Source organism: Drosophila eugracilis, unplaced genomic scaffold (assembly GCF_018153835.1).
Source record: "Drosophila eugracilis isolate 14026-0451.02 unplaced genomic scaffold, ASM1815383v1 contig_124, whole genome shotgun sequence".
In the NCBI taxonomy this organism is placed as follows: Eukaryota; Metazoa; Arthropoda; class Insecta; order Diptera; family Drosophilidae; genus Drosophila; species Drosophila eugracilis.
The window spans coordinates 363,802-379,200 of record NW_024572029.1 but is presented as its reverse complement, the minus strand read 5'-3'; the positions used below and the strand labels follow the sequence as shown (position 1 = coordinate 379,200).

General features: G+C 41.0%; 4 protein-coding genes across 7 annotated transcripts; 1 reads left to right on the top strand and 3 right to left on the bottom strand.

Annotated features, from left to right (window-relative positions):
* Window positions 1-178: 178 nt before the first annotated feature.
* Window positions 179-1,975, bottom strand: LOC108118375 (fatty acid hydroxylase domain-containing protein 2). The gene is made up of 2 exons (XM_017231047.2): window positions 373-1,975; window positions 179-319 (listed from the first exon to the last, which is right to left on the bottom strand). The coding sequence occupies exons 1-2, from the start codon at window positions 1,086-1,088 to the stop codon at window positions 199-201; spliced, it is 837 nt and encodes a 278-aa protein (XP_017086536.1). The 5' UTR covers window positions 1,089-1,975; the 3' UTR covers window positions 179-198.
* A 94-nt stretch (window positions 1,976-2,069) lies between these two features.
* Window positions 2,070-8,054, bottom strand: LOC108118371. Of its 2 annotated transcripts, XM_017231040.2 has the most exons (5): window positions 7,962-8,054; window positions 6,711-6,856; window positions 5,582-5,774; window positions 4,887-5,523; window positions 2,070-4,830 (listed from the first exon to the last, which is right to left on the bottom strand). In XM_017231040.2, the coding sequence occupies exons 1-5, from the start codon at window positions 8,049-8,051 to the stop codon at window positions 3,911-3,913; spliced, it is 1,986 nt and encodes a 661-aa protein (XP_017086529.1). In that variant the 5' UTR covers window positions 8,052-8,054; the 3' UTR covers window positions 2,070-3,910. The 2 variants fall into 2 exon arrangements, with proteins under 2 accessions (XP_017086529.1, XP_017086531.1); XM_017231042.2 differs by lacking the exons at window positions 6,711-6,856; window positions 7,962-8,054 and adding an exon at window positions 5,942-6,006.
* Window positions 8,055-8,089: 35 nt separating this feature from the next.
* Window positions 8,090-10,894, bottom strand: LOC108118372 (ribonuclease H2 subunit B). 2 transcript variants are annotated; one of them, XM_017231043.2, is made up of 3 exons: window positions 10,425-10,894; window positions 9,722-10,345; window positions 8,090-8,476 (listed from the first exon to the last, which is right to left on the bottom strand). In XM_017231043.2, the coding sequence occupies exons 1-3, from the start codon at window positions 10,783-10,785 to the stop codon at window positions 8,301-8,303; spliced, it is 1,161 nt and encodes a 386-aa protein (XP_017086532.1). In that variant the 5' UTR covers window positions 10,786-10,894; the 3' UTR covers window positions 8,090-8,300. The 2 variants fall into 2 exon arrangements, with proteins under 2 accessions (XP_017086532.1, XP_017086533.1); XM_017231044.2 differs by lacking the exon at window positions 8,090-8,476 and having other exon boundaries at window positions 9,468-10,345.
* A 102-nt stretch (window positions 10,895-10,996) lies between these two features.
* On the top strand, window positions 10,997-14,942 carry LOC108118352 (DNA ligase 4). 2 transcript variants are annotated; one of them, XM_017230999.2, is made up of 4 exons: window positions 10,997-11,418; window positions 11,478-11,642; window positions 11,728-12,605; window positions 12,671-14,942. In XM_017230999.2, the coding sequence occupies exons 1-4, from the start codon at window positions 11,106-11,108 to the stop codon at window positions 14,024-14,026; spliced, it is 2,712 nt and encodes a 903-aa protein (XP_017086488.1). In that variant the 5' UTR covers window positions 10,997-11,105; the 3' UTR covers window positions 14,027-14,942. The 2 variants fall into 2 exon arrangements, with proteins under 2 accessions (XP_017086488.1, XP_017086487.1); XM_017230998.2 differs by having other exon boundaries at window positions 11,698-12,605.
* Window positions 14,943-15,399: the final 457 nt, after the last annotated feature.

Sequence of the window (15,399 nt, the reverse complement as noted above, 5' to 3'; positions counted from 1 at the left end):
GGCTTCTTCGATAAGAACTTGTTGGACAGGTGTACAGCGTACACCATTGGCAAAGAACTCAATTTGGTGATGACACAAGTTAAATCTGAAGTCAAATATTTACCGACGATTGAGGTTGTAGAATTGCTAGTTTCACTAGAGCACGTTTTATACTTTCTTTAAAAAAAAAACAAAAAAATCATAATTAAATCTCTTTGATTATTTAGTCTTCTTTTTAGTCTTCTTTATCTTTGAGGCAGGACCCTTCTGCTCCGCTGAAGTACGGTATGTTCCATGCAGCTTATCCAGCAGACCCAGTACGCCATAGTTGTAGTTAAACCTGCAAGGAGGGGGATCAGAATCAGAGTGTCAAGAAAACCAAAGGGTATTTACTTGGCATGGTGATAGTCATGGAAACGCACCGAACCCGCCGACCAGGGGAAACTATAGCCCGTATGATCACTCATGGAGTTAATAATGGCCAGGGCAAAGATCACATAGGCCAAGGCCACGTGAGTGCCCAGGATAGCAATGGATGTGGCTACTGGCATTAGATTGGCCACCACATGCTCTACCGGATGGGCATACAATGTAATGGCGGCAATGGGAGCCGTCCATTCGTGATGCTTCTTGTGGATATATTTGTAAACAGATCTATGATGGAGCAGGCGATGGGCATAGTAGAACATGACCTCTTCGAGGACTACAAAGATGGCCAAATCTCGAATAGATCTCTTAAATGTGGGGAGCACTCGTATGTCCCCGCTGTTTTCGGTCTTGTAAACCAACTCATAGACTGACCAGCAAGCCAGAAAGTTAACCACCGTCAGATTGACCAGCACCACCTTGACGGCATTCCAGAGCTTGGCCAGATCCACTGGCTCATTCTGACCAGGCTGGATTTTGTATTTGCGCAGGAAAAGTGGTCGATTCGTTATGTCCATCAGGGTAAAGATCCCAGCATATAACCAATATACAACAAAGATGACGATTGTGCTGCCCACCACCCAAAGGCGCCACGAATCATCTCCAACGATGTCCAGTAATGAAGTCCATCGTTCCTGCAGGAAATCCCCGGACTGTGTCCAAGCAGCCAGTAAGGTGTCCATTATGGTCGAGTTCTGGACGAAAACTACTCGCGGATCACTAGCCACTCTCTAAGGTTGGCTTTTCGACCACCTGGTGCCCTACGCTGAGTGGGTATACCAAACTGTTTAGGAAGGAAGCACATTTCTTGAGGAGATTGTCCTCTTTAAACTTAGTAAAAGTGAAATGGTTAGCAAAAATGAAGATAGAGCTCAGCTGGTCAAGTTCAGGAATATTACCTAGTACAGAAAACTATAAAACCCACATAACATTGCCTATATTATGTGTAAATATCATTAAGTAGCTCATCACAAGGATCAGTTAGACTTAACTATCATTTTTGGGTTCCTAAGTACTCGTTACGATTATATATGACTGTCCAAGCAGATTAATATTCCGAACGAATTTAGAAATCTAGCTAGCTTATCATTTCTTTCGCTGTCGATGGCATATTATGGTCAAGCATTACTATTGTATTAAGATAAGGAGTCTAACTATATATAGTTCATATTTAGTATATATATTGATTGTTGTTTAGAGCTTTCGTAAATCTCACCGATTCAAAGTTCAAGCCCTGGGGGAGATTGTAAAGCGGGCGCTCATTAGCAGCCTGTTGATCGTCCATTATTTCGATTATCTTAAGAAATAAAAAAATAAAAAAAACAATATTTTTAATCAATACTTAAGCAGGTGGATGGATTTTTTTATCAAATTTATAAAGTGACAAAGAAGAAAGCCTTGAACTTGGAGTGGAGAAGTAGAAAATATTGAATAAAATATATTTATAAATATTTAAAAAATAACTTTAACGCAACTCACTTTGAATTCTTTCATTTATTGTTTTTATTTTCCTTCTTTGTATATTTGACTTAAATTGGTTTCTTAGTTCACTTTTGGTTTTCGTTTCATTTGTGTTTTTTGTTTTTGTTTTGGTTTTTGGTTTTTGGTTTTCGTTATCCGTTTATCCATTATCCTTTATCCGAGTTTACAACAATTCACTTGCTTTTTGGAGACTTATGCCTTGAACGCCTTCAGTTTGGTTTGTTCGCTATGCTAGTTAATTATTAATTAATTATTTAATTATATAGTTATACGTAATGAAGCACAGATATTCGAATCGGTTTGTGTTTAAATAAGCCAGAATAACCGATCAATAAAGGACCCAACGAAACCATCTAAGAAAAATATCAATGAATTGTAAAATTCACTTAAAGTAATTGTCACATACACATATATATATATCGGGATATATATATATATATATATATCATATATCTAATGCTTAAGCAGATTTATAAATATTGCCTTGTCGATTGGATTGTATTGTTTTGTTTGTTTTAGTGTCTGTTTACTGTCTGTTGTTACTTTCTGGTTCCATCTGTTCATTTTTTGTTGTTTATTTTAAAATTTAAATTTGTGTATTTTTGCGCTTCTTTTGGTTGTCGTTTAATATAGTTGAAAAGGCACTGCTGCATTCAAACTTTTCCATATTTTCATTATATATTTTTAGCCCCCGGATCTTAGCCCCTTAGTCTCATTTTTTGGTAATTTTTTGTGTTTAGTTTTTAGTTTAATTTCGATTTTTTCCGTCTAGTGCTTGCTTGTGCCTATAATTTCCAACCTGTATCTTTAAGCTTTCTCAGAAGGACTTCACGAACTGAAGTGTCTCGTGTCTGGTATCTGTATCTGTATCTGTGTTTTGCATTACTATTTTTGTGTGTGAACAAATTCTTAATAACTACTTTTTCTTTACTTACAAAATCTCCATCTAGGCGGCAAAAACTTGTTCTCTTTACTTTTTAATTTATCTGCTCTTTTTTTTGTTTTGGTTTTCTTAGGTTTTTTAGGTTTTCATTTTACCCTATATCGATTTAAATCTTTTGTGCAATTTTGTCATTTTGCTTAAAAGTTCCTAAGCCAACTTTAAGATGAAAATGTTACATAAAACATTTGATTTTTTGGTTAGGCAGAAGTTTTTTAAAGAATTTTAAATCATTAAGATGTGAAAATCAATATTATTAAATATTGTGAAACCTTGCCAGCTTTTACAATTTTCAAATGGTAAAATTTAACAAAATATTTCTCGCATTCGCTAGACTATTTGATCCTAATGACAGCTATTTTGTATATTTAAATTGTTTATCTACCCACGGAAGCTCAACAAACAGACATTTGTATTTTATCAATTTTAAAAAGAAATTAGAGTTGGTAATTGTTTATACTTCTGGTAGGTTTTGGTTAGTAATACTGTTTGATGAAATAATGGTTAGTTTTATTGAACTATTGTCAGAACTCTTGGAGAATGTTAAATTAAAGCTTAACATCTGTCTCTAACGTCTTGTCCTTCATTCGCTTTAAAATTTCACAAAACATTTTTAGCCTATTCTATATATTCTTACGATCTACCGACTGTCCTTACTTTTCACTTCACAAATTAAACGGTCTAAAAAAAAATAGATAAACTAAACAAAAGACCTAACGAAAGCGGTTTTCTTTTTGAAAATTGAACATCTTTAGGACTTTTAAACGTTTTTCTTTAAAATAAAAATCATAAAAAATTATATAGAATAATGTAATAAACTCTTAAATATCAATTTTCATGACATTTTCAAAAATGTTTAGAAATCTTACAGAACTTTTTAATGCTACAAAAGGGAACTTAGACTTGACCATCCTAACTCTGACTCTTGTTCCTTTTCTTTAAAGGTTCCTCAGACTAAGAAGCGTGCTGCCGGTTCCGAAACTTTTCTCCACTTTCGTTTAAAAGCTTATTTCTAAAGGAGAACCTTGAGCTACAACAACAACTACTAAATGACACTGGCGATTCCAACAACAACGCCCACTATTATTCAAGTTGTCCACGTCGATGGCTGCGATGACCACGATGATGGCGATGCTGGCGATGATGATTCCTTGCCTCCGCCTCCGTTTCGGTATCAGTATCATTCTGATCCCGTTCTTCCTCCTCGTCCTCATCATCATCATCGATGGCATCCTCATCGTGCTCGTTGAGTAGCAGAGGACTATCATCGCCCAGGCGATTGGGGGGCAAAGCACTGCCCGGAGTTGTAGGCGCTGAACGGGTGATCCAACCCTTTCGGGCCACTCGTCCTCGATTCACAAAGAAACTGGCACCACTGACCACACTGCTAACCGGACTCTTGAGCACACAGCGCTGTGCACCCGATCCGGATCCACCGATGGCCGCCATTGGTATGTACAATGCCTTGTTCGGCTGCGTTTTGCTGCCAGCGGAGGTAAAGAACTTTTTACTTCGTCCACTGCTGCTTCCGGAAATCGATGCGGATGTGGTTAGGATGGGCTGCAGCACCTGCTGGGAGTTCGAGGGCGTCGATAGCGTGTGCTGCAGCCGTGGTTTGGCTCCAGTTCCGTTCAGCAGAAGCTGTTCGTAGCTAACGCCCGCCTGAAGCTGACGAATCTGGTCGAGTATCTCACGCACCTCACCCGTTGGACTAGTGGCCTGTGGCGGGGATCCCGGTGTCCCAATATTGGCTAGACTACTTACTCCCGATACCTGAGCCGATGGCTGGCAACAGTTCTCCAGGCTGTGCAGCGGATTGGGTTGTATACATCCATTGCTATATATCACCGGTGTGCCAGATCCTCCCGAAGCTCCTGTGCCACCCGTTACCGATCCTCCCAGTCCACCCATAGCGAGGCTATTGAGTGAGGCTGCCTGTGTGGCTGCTCCACTCTCCGCACCCTGGGAGGCACCGCCTGCTCCTCCACTTTCTGGCAGCATTCCTGAAAGTAAATTTAGTATTATTGAATGTAGTTTCTATCGATTCCACGATACCCACCTGCCACACAGCTGTTGTTCACAAAGATGTCGCTGAGGCTACTGCTGCTATTCGCCATGTACCGGAAGTGCTGATCGCTCTGGGATTGAAGATATCCAACACCTACTCCCTCCTCGTGTGAGGCATGTAACCTAGTGCTGTAGAGGGCACCACCGCCCGGAGCACTACCCAGTGCCACGGTGGCATAATGCTGGGCCTGGGCTGGCATCAGTCTCGGTTGATAGGCATCCGTTTCCACCAACTGGGATGCCGATCTCGGCATGGCATAGTGCACAGAAGCCAATGGAGCTGTTGGCACCTGGTGTGATGCTGCCTGTTCCATGGATCTCATATGATTAGTACCATGCCCATGGGCATGGGCATGTGCCACATAATGATGCAGTCCCAGCTCCGGACTGGCTGCCCGGGAATATGGTGGCGGCACCAAAGTATTCGCCTCATTCGCATTACAAATGAAGCTGGAGCTCAGGGAGTCCACAGTGCTGGCCGCACTTAAAGATCCCCCCGCGGCTGGTCGGACAATGTAGTTCCGGAAGTACTGGACCATCAGGTAACTGGAGCTGCCATTGCCCTTGCCATTACCCGAGTCGCTGTTGCAGGTGAAGACGAGCGGATACAGGTCCGGTTTGGATGTAACCTGGTTGTTAAAGGATTAGTAATGTTAGTTATATATTCTGATCTTTGGGATACATTACCTCTGTGTAGGGTGGCGGAGGATGGTGGAACGAGTTACAGCGACTATATTGCGGTGGTGCATAGCAGGAACCAGCGGAGTCGCCCTCGGATTGGGTATGATGCTCGTTGAATCCCCAGCCACACAGAGTCCTACGCTTCTTCCATAGTGAATAGGCACACAGGATGGCCAAGATAATGGCCACAACCACACACCTGCAAGGAAAATGAATGAGATTAATTGGGATTTCAAAGTTTTATATCGAAGATATTTCACGAACTGATTTATCAGCTGATCTTTAATCAATTTTTTTAATAAATTCGAAAGTTAACTGAATCTCAGCTGAAAAATCTTTTAATAAAAAAAGAGAGAGATCATTCACTGCTCGGTTTGCAGCTGGCGCGACTGAATGAAGAAGCCCATTTGACCGGATCCGGAAGCGGGAAACGGATCCGTGTCCTGCTGTGCCCGTAATCGAATTCCGACTGAAATTTGTTTGCCTTTTCGGTGGCCAAGAGATGGGATTATATCAGCAGGGTAGCGGGCGGCGGGTTCCGTTTGTGTCTCATTAGTTGGCATTGCCATTTCCACGGCCCCCAAGGGAGGTGGAAAGTGGGTGGGTGGTATAGTATCAGGTCTATGGAATGGGTGGTACAGCTTGCATAAGCCTCTCGACTTGACTCGACTTTTGACTTGACGCAACCCCGGCGCTGGGCGCCACCTTTGCTGCCAATAATAATAATATCTCGCATGGCACACAATGCCAATCAGCTGGAAGTCCGACGAGCACCAACCAAAACCATTGCCATCGACCACCACCACCCTCCCGTTGTACGGCCTTGCAGTCGACCTCCGGGGAATCCCCCGAAAAAAGAAAAACAAATGCAGTCATGACCATGGCCATACATACCATCGTAGTAAATAAATAAATCATTCTTACTGCAATTAAGAGACTTTGATTTTAAACACAATAAAGGGAACTGTTCAGCATTGCTGCAGAAATCTCTAGAGATTTTAAAACACTTGCAAAGTGTAAAATGAAAGTGTTTTAGCTTGTAGAAAAGAAAGTATATAATTTCTGCAGAAGATAATAAACTGATATAATATATAAACTAAAAAAAAGATGTCTTATCTAATGATTTCCCACTCACCAGAAGAACCAATGGGTGGCGAAGAACAGATTGAGAACGTGCGAGTCCGAGGAAGGCGGTAGCGGGCGTGGCCCACCCTGGTACGTCGGACAGCAGCCCTGGGTGCAACAGCCCTGGCTGCAGCCTTCGCAAAATCTAGCCGATACCTGTGAAAATACATTATAAAATTATTATAGATCATTATATTATTCAAAGATTTTTTTATTAGCTGTGCGCTTTGTTTAAACTAAATTAGAACTAAAAAAGCGTTAGAAATTACAATAAAATAATGATTTTCCATCAATACAGCTTTATTTTGCTCATAACTTGGCCAATAATGGCCCAAATATGAAATGTAATACCTCGTTGAGTTTGTTTTCTTATTCTTTTGCATTTCAAAAATTTTGATGATGGTACCCCTTATCAATATATTGCCCCTTAAAGTGATAGTATATTTCTCATAATTAAGTCAATTATGGGTAAAAAAGCATGATGGTACCCCTTATAGAAATTGCTAAATTTGGTTTTTCCCATAACTAAGCCAAATCGTTAAAGATTTTTTTATTTTTTGTTTGTTTTGCAATTTATTTTCTATCACTGCAATTTATGGCAAAAGAAAAAGCTAATGAAAATGTCGGTGTCAATATAAGTGGGCGGAATAAAATAAACAAAATAAACAACCAAGTCCAACCTTTGAAAATTAAGTTTGCTGATATATAATTGATTTTAAGGTTTTTAAGATATTACAAAAAGCAATCCTTTGAACAGAACTTGTAATTGGGTTTCATATTTATTTGAGTTTTCAAAAGGGAAAAACGTGGATATATTAAATGCTTTTATTGCCGCAGGGAATGCAATCGCAATCAAATTAAAATGCAAAGGTGCATGCAACATTGATGCGCTTGCGTTTATTTATGATCCTTTTTTCGCTATTGGTTTCTGTGAAGCCAATCAATTTGAACAGCTTGATGTTCCAGAAAATGTTTTTCTTTTTTAAATTATATACGCTCTTCCCAGCTCTGGAGCTCTTAATTTAAAATTAAAATGATTTAAAATATAAAATTATATACTGTTGGTATCTGATAGTAAGAGTTTATCTAAAATAAATATTTAAAATATATATATATATATATTTTTAAATCAAATTTTAAAGGTGTTTTCTACCGTTGAAAATACCACAGATATATATAAATATATATATATATATATATGTTGTTGTTGTTTTCTGCTAGTTTGTGTGCTTGCAACATTGATGAAATGAAAGGCACTTACGTTCGCTGGTAGCAGGGCCAAGAAGAGGAACAAGGAGAACAGGAGCCATTGCAGCGGGGTCGTGTGCGAGGAAGAGGGACGGAGCCTCATGGTTTTCTGCCGCTGCCTCGGTTGACGTCGCAGTCACTGCCCGAGCTGGCGCCAAATGTCCTAGGGCAGGCGAAGGGGCTGTTTGCCTCTCCCTTTTTGTTCTGCTCTTCTTCTTCTTCTTCTTTTTTTCGTCCTTTTGCAGCCTCCGTTTGTTTTTTTGGCCCTCGTGTGTGATTTGTTCCTGCCCTTTTGTTTTGTTTTCCTATCTAGTTTTTTGTTTCTTTTTGCTGTTGATACTTTGCAGTTCCGTTATTTGTGCCACAATGTTGTTGCTATTGTTTTTGTTATATTTCTGTTGATGTTGTTGTTGTGGTTGCACTCACACAAACAGCGTTTTGTTTTGTCCTTGACAGACGCCAAATGCAATTTAGCGTAGCATGCTTTTGTGCGTTGCGTTGCGATTGTTATTGTTGTTGCTGCTGCTGCTGCAGAAAAGACAGAATTTGTTGGTTAACTTAACTTGTTGTATTATTTATTTTATTTCACACCAACTAACACAATCACACAAGAGAGCACCAGCTCACACACATACACACATCCACAAATACACAAATAGCTCGACGACGCCAAAGAAAATTTTCTTTTCGTGTGACGCCACTCTTTTCCTTTCTTCGTTTTAAAATTGAAATTTTAAAAGACATTAAAAAACTTTAGAATATATGGAAAATGCACTAATTTAGCCCCTGATATTGTTGTTAACCCGAAAATCGAGGCGTGTATAGAAAAGAACAACAACATCAGGAGCAGCAGTGGGAACAGCAGCAGGATATACGGATGCGGGTATGGGAAATGGGGGTGGTGAAATGCGAATCACAGCGCAAAGCGGAATTCACCGTTAGCCTCAAACGTGGGAGCGCGCACAGCAACAACTGAGCGTCAAAAACGGAAACAAAGGAGCCAGCAGCTTTTTAACAACCTGCCAGGGTTGTCAAAACACATGTAAAATAAAATATTTTCACAGGATACTTTTAGAATTCAAAAAGGAGGCTTACACTAATTTTTACTTCATTTTTACTTAGATAAGTATCTGATAATATGCATGTGTTACTACTTTGGTCTTATAAAAAAGAGCCGTTTAAGTTAAAAAACTCTCCTTTTGGCGTCTGGAAATATAATAGTTTTGAAAATATTTAAGTTTGAACTAAATAAACCTGTCAACCCCAACAGCTGTTGAGGATTAAACCAGCGGCAAAAAGGGGGATGACTTAAGGACGCCTGCGCTGACGAGGCGCGGTTTTTAAAATCTATATTTTATGATATAGAAAATATGAATGACAAAATGCTCTTGATTGAAGTGAACAGGTTATAGAAATGTATTATTATTAATTAATTAATTATTAATTTAATAAACATGTCCCATAATAATTAAACCATTTTCCTTTCATTGTTAACCTAAAATCTTTAATAGATATAAAAAATAGGACAAAGAAAGTTTAAAGTTAAACTAAATATTTTTGCTTGCAATTTTTTATACAATTGAGCGACAACTAAAAAATATGTGTAATTAATATAGTTAAATAGGTGAAAATTAAAAGGATGGATGGAATAATTATGTATGGTTTTAAGACTGATAGGTTCCATAGAACTTAAGTAAATATAAAAACCTAAGCTTAACTTGAACGAATCGTAAATCTACTTTGGTTTGAAGAACGAGGCAATGCTTTTGGTACCTTTAGCGCCCTTGGCCAGGGCCTTCTCCTTGGCGGTTAGCGAGCGTTCCTTCAGCGGAGTTGGCGTAGGCGATGTAATGCTGGAATTGGGATCAACATCGCTGTCCACCAGACCACTGCTCTTCAGCTTCGCAGCGGCATCACTGTCGTTTAGCTTGATCTTTTTGGACTCGCTGCCTTCGTCCTTGCCCGCTTTCGATTTGCGCTTTTGAGCGGCAGCCTTTTCTTCGACAATTGCTTGAATTTCACTGGTAATGTGCAGATATTCCGTTAGTAGGCCATGCAAATCCGCATCCAGATACCGCCCCACAATATCGCAAGCCATGCGAGTGTAATCCATCTCATTGCTGACAGTTTCCTCAGCCAGCTTTTCGCTTCGCACGAAATTCTGCGACTGAGCACTATGTCCACAGTGAATTTTCTTCTCCTTCAAAATCTCCGATACCTGGCGTGTCTTCAATGCCAGCCAGGCCAATGCTCGCTCCTGGTTATACTTGAAGAACTTTTGATCACCGGAACTCTTCACATCGGCCACACATTTCAGGCTTTCTCGGTCGAGGAACTCGTTGAGCAGGCGACTCGTGTTGACTTCTTCCACGGCAATGTTGTCCAGCGACATTGCTCCTATTTAAGAAGTAAATTGATTAGTTTGAGTTCTGGTATTGGTTTCATGGTTAGTAAACACTGAGACACAATTTCGTACTTTGCCCGCAGTGTTTCCGGAGGTGGTGAAGAGCCAGGAGCGTAGGGTCCACCGGCGTGGTCATGTAGATTCTGCCATTGGAACAGACCTCGCTATTCACCAGCCAGCTGCGCCGTGGTTCAGCGTATTCCACCAGCTCCATCATCTTGCCATCGGGATGGGTCATAAACATTGCCTCTTTTCCTAGTCCGGGATGGAAAAACCGCTCCAGTCGAAGGCGCCGATCGTCCGCATCTTTGGGCAGCATTTCCTTTGACACAAAGAACACTTTTTTTAACGCAGCGGCCTTAGACTTGTTTACAGATCCCTCCGCATCCGGATCCGGTTTTGGTTTACTCGCTCGGGTTGCCTTTTTGCTCATTTTTTTGGTTAAATTAAGTGATTAATTATACTTTAAATAACAATACGCAAACCAAATGTAAGTGTCAACAAAAATATATCCAATACTGATTTCCCGCCTTTTTTGGTGATGTGCGCTTTACCAAAGAATTAATCGATAGGCAAATGGTATTTAAAACAAGGCAATTGATATCAACAGAACCTAATCGATTTTTCGATTTATAAATATCAGAAACAATAGTGTATTTTGGTTCTTTAACAGCTGATGTCTCATAAATATAACGCCTTCTGATGAAATTGCCTATTCTATAGATTATTATTATTTTATTATTGAGGAACAAAATGAGTTTGGATATAGCCAGCACAATTAGGTTTCGAGACATATGCGGCGTGTTAGAGAAAGTAAAGGCCTCAAAGAAGGTTGCCAGTAAGGAGGCGGTCCTCAGGAACGTCTATGAGTCCTTCTGTCGTCACCGCGTATCCTTTCGACAGGAATCCGGATTAACTGACGACCAGGTCGAGGACGGTGTCAGTAGTTTTTATTCGGTGCTGAGGCTGTTGCTTCCTGGTGCGGATACGGGTCGGGATAGCTATGGACTGCAGATCACGACGCTGGGCAAGCTGTATATCAATGTACTCCAACTTCCCAAAGACTGTGAGTGAAGGAAGTCCTAAGGGTTGCTCTTGCGGACTAACCTATAACCTCCTCTTCAGCTCACGAAGCCATAATGCTCCAAAATCGAACCGGGAACACGTACAGAGACTATGGCGATGTCGTCAATGCCGTACTCAAGCGCAGGTGTTTCAATCCGCCTAGCAATTTACGACTGAAGTATATCCACGAGTTGCTGGACACCATTGCTAACGAGGACATAGAAGGTGGGAAATACATAAACTGTGTTAGCTCCTCTTTCTAAACTGACAAACTTTATAGTCAAGAAGCAACATCTCATCCGGTTCACAGAGCAGGCCTCGCCTCAGGAGCAGAAATGGCTAATCCGGTTACTGTTGAAGAACCTCGGTCTGGGAATCGGGGAGCAGAAGATCTTCGGTGTGCTGCATCCGAAGGCACAGGACATATACCAACGCTGCTCTGATTTGAGACATGTTTGCAACCTTCTGGCTGGCAAGACCACTGACTTGGAAGCCAGCACCAGCACAGACAAACCCCCGGCTAAGTTTGTAAATCTGAATTCCGTAATCCGACCATTCCATCAGATACGTCCCATGCTGTGCGAACGATTCCCGGGTGATATCGAGCAACTGATGCATTCAGATGTGCTCTATGTGGAGACCAAAATGGATGGTGAGCGATTTCAGCTGCATATTGATCGTGGACGATTCATGTACATCTCCCGGAATGGTATGGACTATACTCGAAACTTTGGCATTAGCTACGATCAGGGTACCTTGACGCCCAAGCTAAGGGGTCTACTTCCTCTCGGCCTGGAGTCCATCATTCTCGATGGCGAAATGATGGTGTGGGATACCAACAAGTTATGCTTTCGGGAAAAGGGCGAAAACACGGATGTGAAAAACCTTAAGCCGGATGGCCCCTGGCAACCATGTTTCGTAATCTACGATCTACTGTACTACAATGGCAACAGTTTGCTGGATACTCCCTACGTCCGGCGGGCATACAGGCTGCAAAAACTAATAGTTGAGCAACCCGGAGTACTGCAGTTGATGCGCGGTCGCAAAATCACTTCCGTCGAGGAGTTCAACGAGCTGTTCCAGCAGGCTCTCGACTCCAACGCAGAGGGCATTGTGCTGAAGAAAAAGTTATCCAAATATCAGCCAGGAGTAAGACTGGGCGGTGGCTGGTACAAAGACAAGGCCGATGTGAGTTTAGTACTTTTTTTGACATATAAATATGTAATTTTTAACTTATTTTATTTGGCTACTAGTACATTAAAGGTCTGATTACCGAGTTCGATGTGCTGATCATTGGCGGCTTTTACAACCACAAGCGCACTTTTGTGGAGTCCTTTTTGCTGGGCGTTTTGCAACCAGTGCCAGCAGGTAGCTCCAATCGACCCGAGGTCTTCAGCATTGGAGTGGTTACCAATAATACGAAACAGCGCGGAGTGATGAATCACACGCTGAAACCACATTGGCATGATATGGTTAAGGAGCCACCGCCGCTGTGGTATCACTACAAACCGGAACAACGATCTGGATGCCCCGATCTGTGGATTGAGCCACACAACTCAATCATCCTGCAGGTAAAGGCCGCCGATTTGACGCCCAACGGCGCATTTTTCACTCGAAAATCATTGCACTTTCCGCGCACTGAAATGAAGCGTGATGATAAGCCCTGGAACGAGTGTATGACACTCGAGGAGTTCAACGATCTTTGCAAAGGTTCTACTGGCATTAAAAAGTTGAACAAAAGGCCACTGCGTTTGGAGGATGTGACCACCAAACGAAAGCAGATGCGGATGACGCCCTCGGAGAGGGATCGGCCGGGTTTGGCTGTCTACGAGAAGCGCTGTGATATAGACCCTGCCGCTAGTACTACCAAACTCTTCGAAGGCCTGAGCTTTTGTATTCTGAGCGGATCCCCCGGACGGTATAGCAAGCTTCAGCTTCAGGAGCTGGCCGCCAAAAACGGTGGCAGCATCGTGGATTATCCTTTACCTAATGATCCGAAATGCTTTTGCGTCGCCGGCACCGAGACGTTTCTGGTTAAACGCCTCATCCTTCAAGAACCGCGCACTTGTGACATTGTGCGCATGGAGTGGCTATTGAGGGTCTGTGAAAAGCAAGAGCTTGACCTACGGCCCAAGGATCTTCTATCCGCCACCAAGCCACTGCAAGATCATCTGGCGGAGTGCTTTGACCAGTTTGGAGATAGCTACAACAAGGATATTGACAGTGTGGAGGAACTGCAGGAAATTCTCCAGGACATTGAACTGACGCCAGAGAATTTAGCTGGCATTACTGCATCTGAAATTCATGATTTGGAGGATCAGCTGTTAGATGGGAAAAAATACCTGAACTTGTTTCGTGGTTTGCATGCCCATTTTTATGATCCACATGGCGATGAATTGGGCAAGCTTCTCTTCCTGCAAAATGGTGGCAGACTGGTAGACGAAATCAATCCGCAACTGAATCTGGCATTCATCAATAAGTCCAATCTGGAAGACAATAACTTGGTTAATAAACCTGCCGGGTTAAGTGCTGACAAAGTCATAAACTCTAAGTGGATTCATGAATCATATGCGGCAGGCATCCTCCTGCCCATGCAATCTTTTGTTTAAGTCGTTAAATTTTTTTTCAAAGCTTTATATTATATTTGTATTACAAATTTTTTACCTTATTAATTCCAGTAATAAAATGATATACTCCTATAGAGCCCCTATAGAAACGATAGTGATAGTTTGTTAAAAATCTTAGATCAGGGCGGCTCTGACATAACTGATCTAAATGTTAGGAGGTGTAGCACAGGTCTTACATCAGTTCAACTTAAATTATCGTAAAGAACACAGCTAAGTAGAGAAAAAAATTTTGAAATTATTTTTATCTTTTAAAAATTTTTAGTTAAAGAAAATGGAAAGAACTAATTCACGTCATGTGGACTACTCTTCAAATCTTCCAAATCAAATTTACAAGTCACATGCTTCGGTGCTACAGGTCTGGGCAGGGAGAAATAGGAAATTTCTAAAGCCCTATAGTCCTTTCGATTATTACCTCAGGGACTATTTGCTTTGGCATGAAACTGCACGTCCATCTTCCTTGACCAAAAAACAGCTGCGTTTAAAGGCTTTTCGGGGTTGGAAACGTTTGACTGCACCCAGAAAATTTCAATATGAAGTAATGTCGCGGGTTCATAAGTTCAGGTTACGGGAATTAAGGAATTTGAAAAAGATACCTCGAAATGAAATTATTTCAAAAACGAAACGATTATTTCAAAGACGAAAGCGATGCACCAAATCGAAGTAAAGCCGAAGGAACCCTCACATTTCATCTGGAGAAGCTATCCCATGGTGTTTTCATCCAGCTCGAATTACTGATCTCCCAGGACTCCAGGATTTAATGTGAAATTGACGAGTGATGAATCATGTGTATCGGGAATGCGTAGTCCAAGCGCGAAGTTAAGCCGATAGAGGAGTCCTCACTTCTTAACAGTCATCCTGGAGCTTGCCAAAATATATTTACCGGTTTTAGCCTACAAGATATTTAACGTGTTTTTATTTGAATTATTTCTGGAAAAAATATAATCAGATTAACCATATCCATTGATTAAGAAACGCAATGCGTTTGGTTCTTTTTGAAAGATTTCATATTTTATTCACATAAAAAGAGATAACGAGCAGATTAATATTGTTTTTTTCTGTTGGGTTGATTTGTTTGTAGACAAGTTGGGAGTGGTGTGGTTTTTAGTTTTATGATTTCGTCAATTTAAAAAGTCAAAGGGTACAAAGTTCAGGGAGCTCTCTTCGGGTTTTTTCAGTTGTTTTTTCTCGGTCTCCTGCCCATGCAATCTTTTGTTTATGTCATTAAATTTTATTTCAGAACTTTATATTATATTTGTATTACAAATTTTTTACCTTATTAATTCCAGTAATAAAATGATACACTCCTATAGAGCCTATAGAAACGATATTGATAGTTTGTTAAAAATCTTAGATCA

Excerpts from the sequence above, each read along its gene's own strand:
- LOC108118375 (XM_017231047.2), bottom strand. The coding sequence starts at position 1,088 with ATGGACACCTTACTGGCTGCTTGGACACAGTCCGGGGATTTCCTGCAG. Across the intron at positions 320-372 it reads CATGACTATCACCATGCCAA|GTTTAACTACAACTATGGCG; the intron begins GTAAATACCCTT and ends CCCTCCTTGCAG.
- LOC108118371 (XM_017231040.2), bottom strand. The coding sequence starts at position 8,051 with ATGAGGCTCCGTCCCTCTTCCTCGCACACGACCCCGCTGCAATGGCTC. Across the intron at positions 6,857-7,961 it reads TGGCCCTGCTACCAGCGAAC|GTATCGGCTAGATTTTGCGA; the intron begins GTAAGTGCCTTT and ends GTATTTTCACAG. Across the intron at positions 5,524-5,581 it reads CTCCGCCACCCTACACAGAG|GTTACATCCAAACCGGACCT; the intron begins GTAATGTATCCC and ends TTTAACAACCAG.
- LOC108118372 (XM_017231043.2), bottom strand. The coding sequence starts at position 10,785 with ATGAGCAAAAAGGCAACCCGAGCGAGTAAACCAAAACCGGATCCGGAT. Across the intron at positions 10,346-10,424 it reads CCGGAAACACTGCGGGCAAA|GAGCAATGTCGCTGGACAAC; the intron begins GTACGAAATTGT and ends CTTCTTAAATAG. Across the intron at positions 8,477-9,721 it reads CCTGGCCAAGGGCGCTAAAG|CAGCAGCAGCAACAACAATA; the intron begins GTACCAAAAGCA and ends TCTTTTCTGCAG.
- LOC108118352 (XM_017230998.2), top strand. The coding sequence starts at position 11,106 with ATGAGTTTGGATATAGCCAGCACAATTAGGTTTCGAGACATATGCGGC. Across the intron at positions 11,419-11,477 it reads ACTCCAACTTCCCAAAGACT|CTCACGAAGCCATAATGCTC; the intron begins GTGAGTGAAGGA and ends CCTCCTCTTCAG. Across the intron at positions 11,643-11,697 it reads TGCTAACGAGGACATAGAAG|TCAAGAAGCAACATCTCATC; the intron begins GTGGGAAATACA and ends CAAACTTTATAG.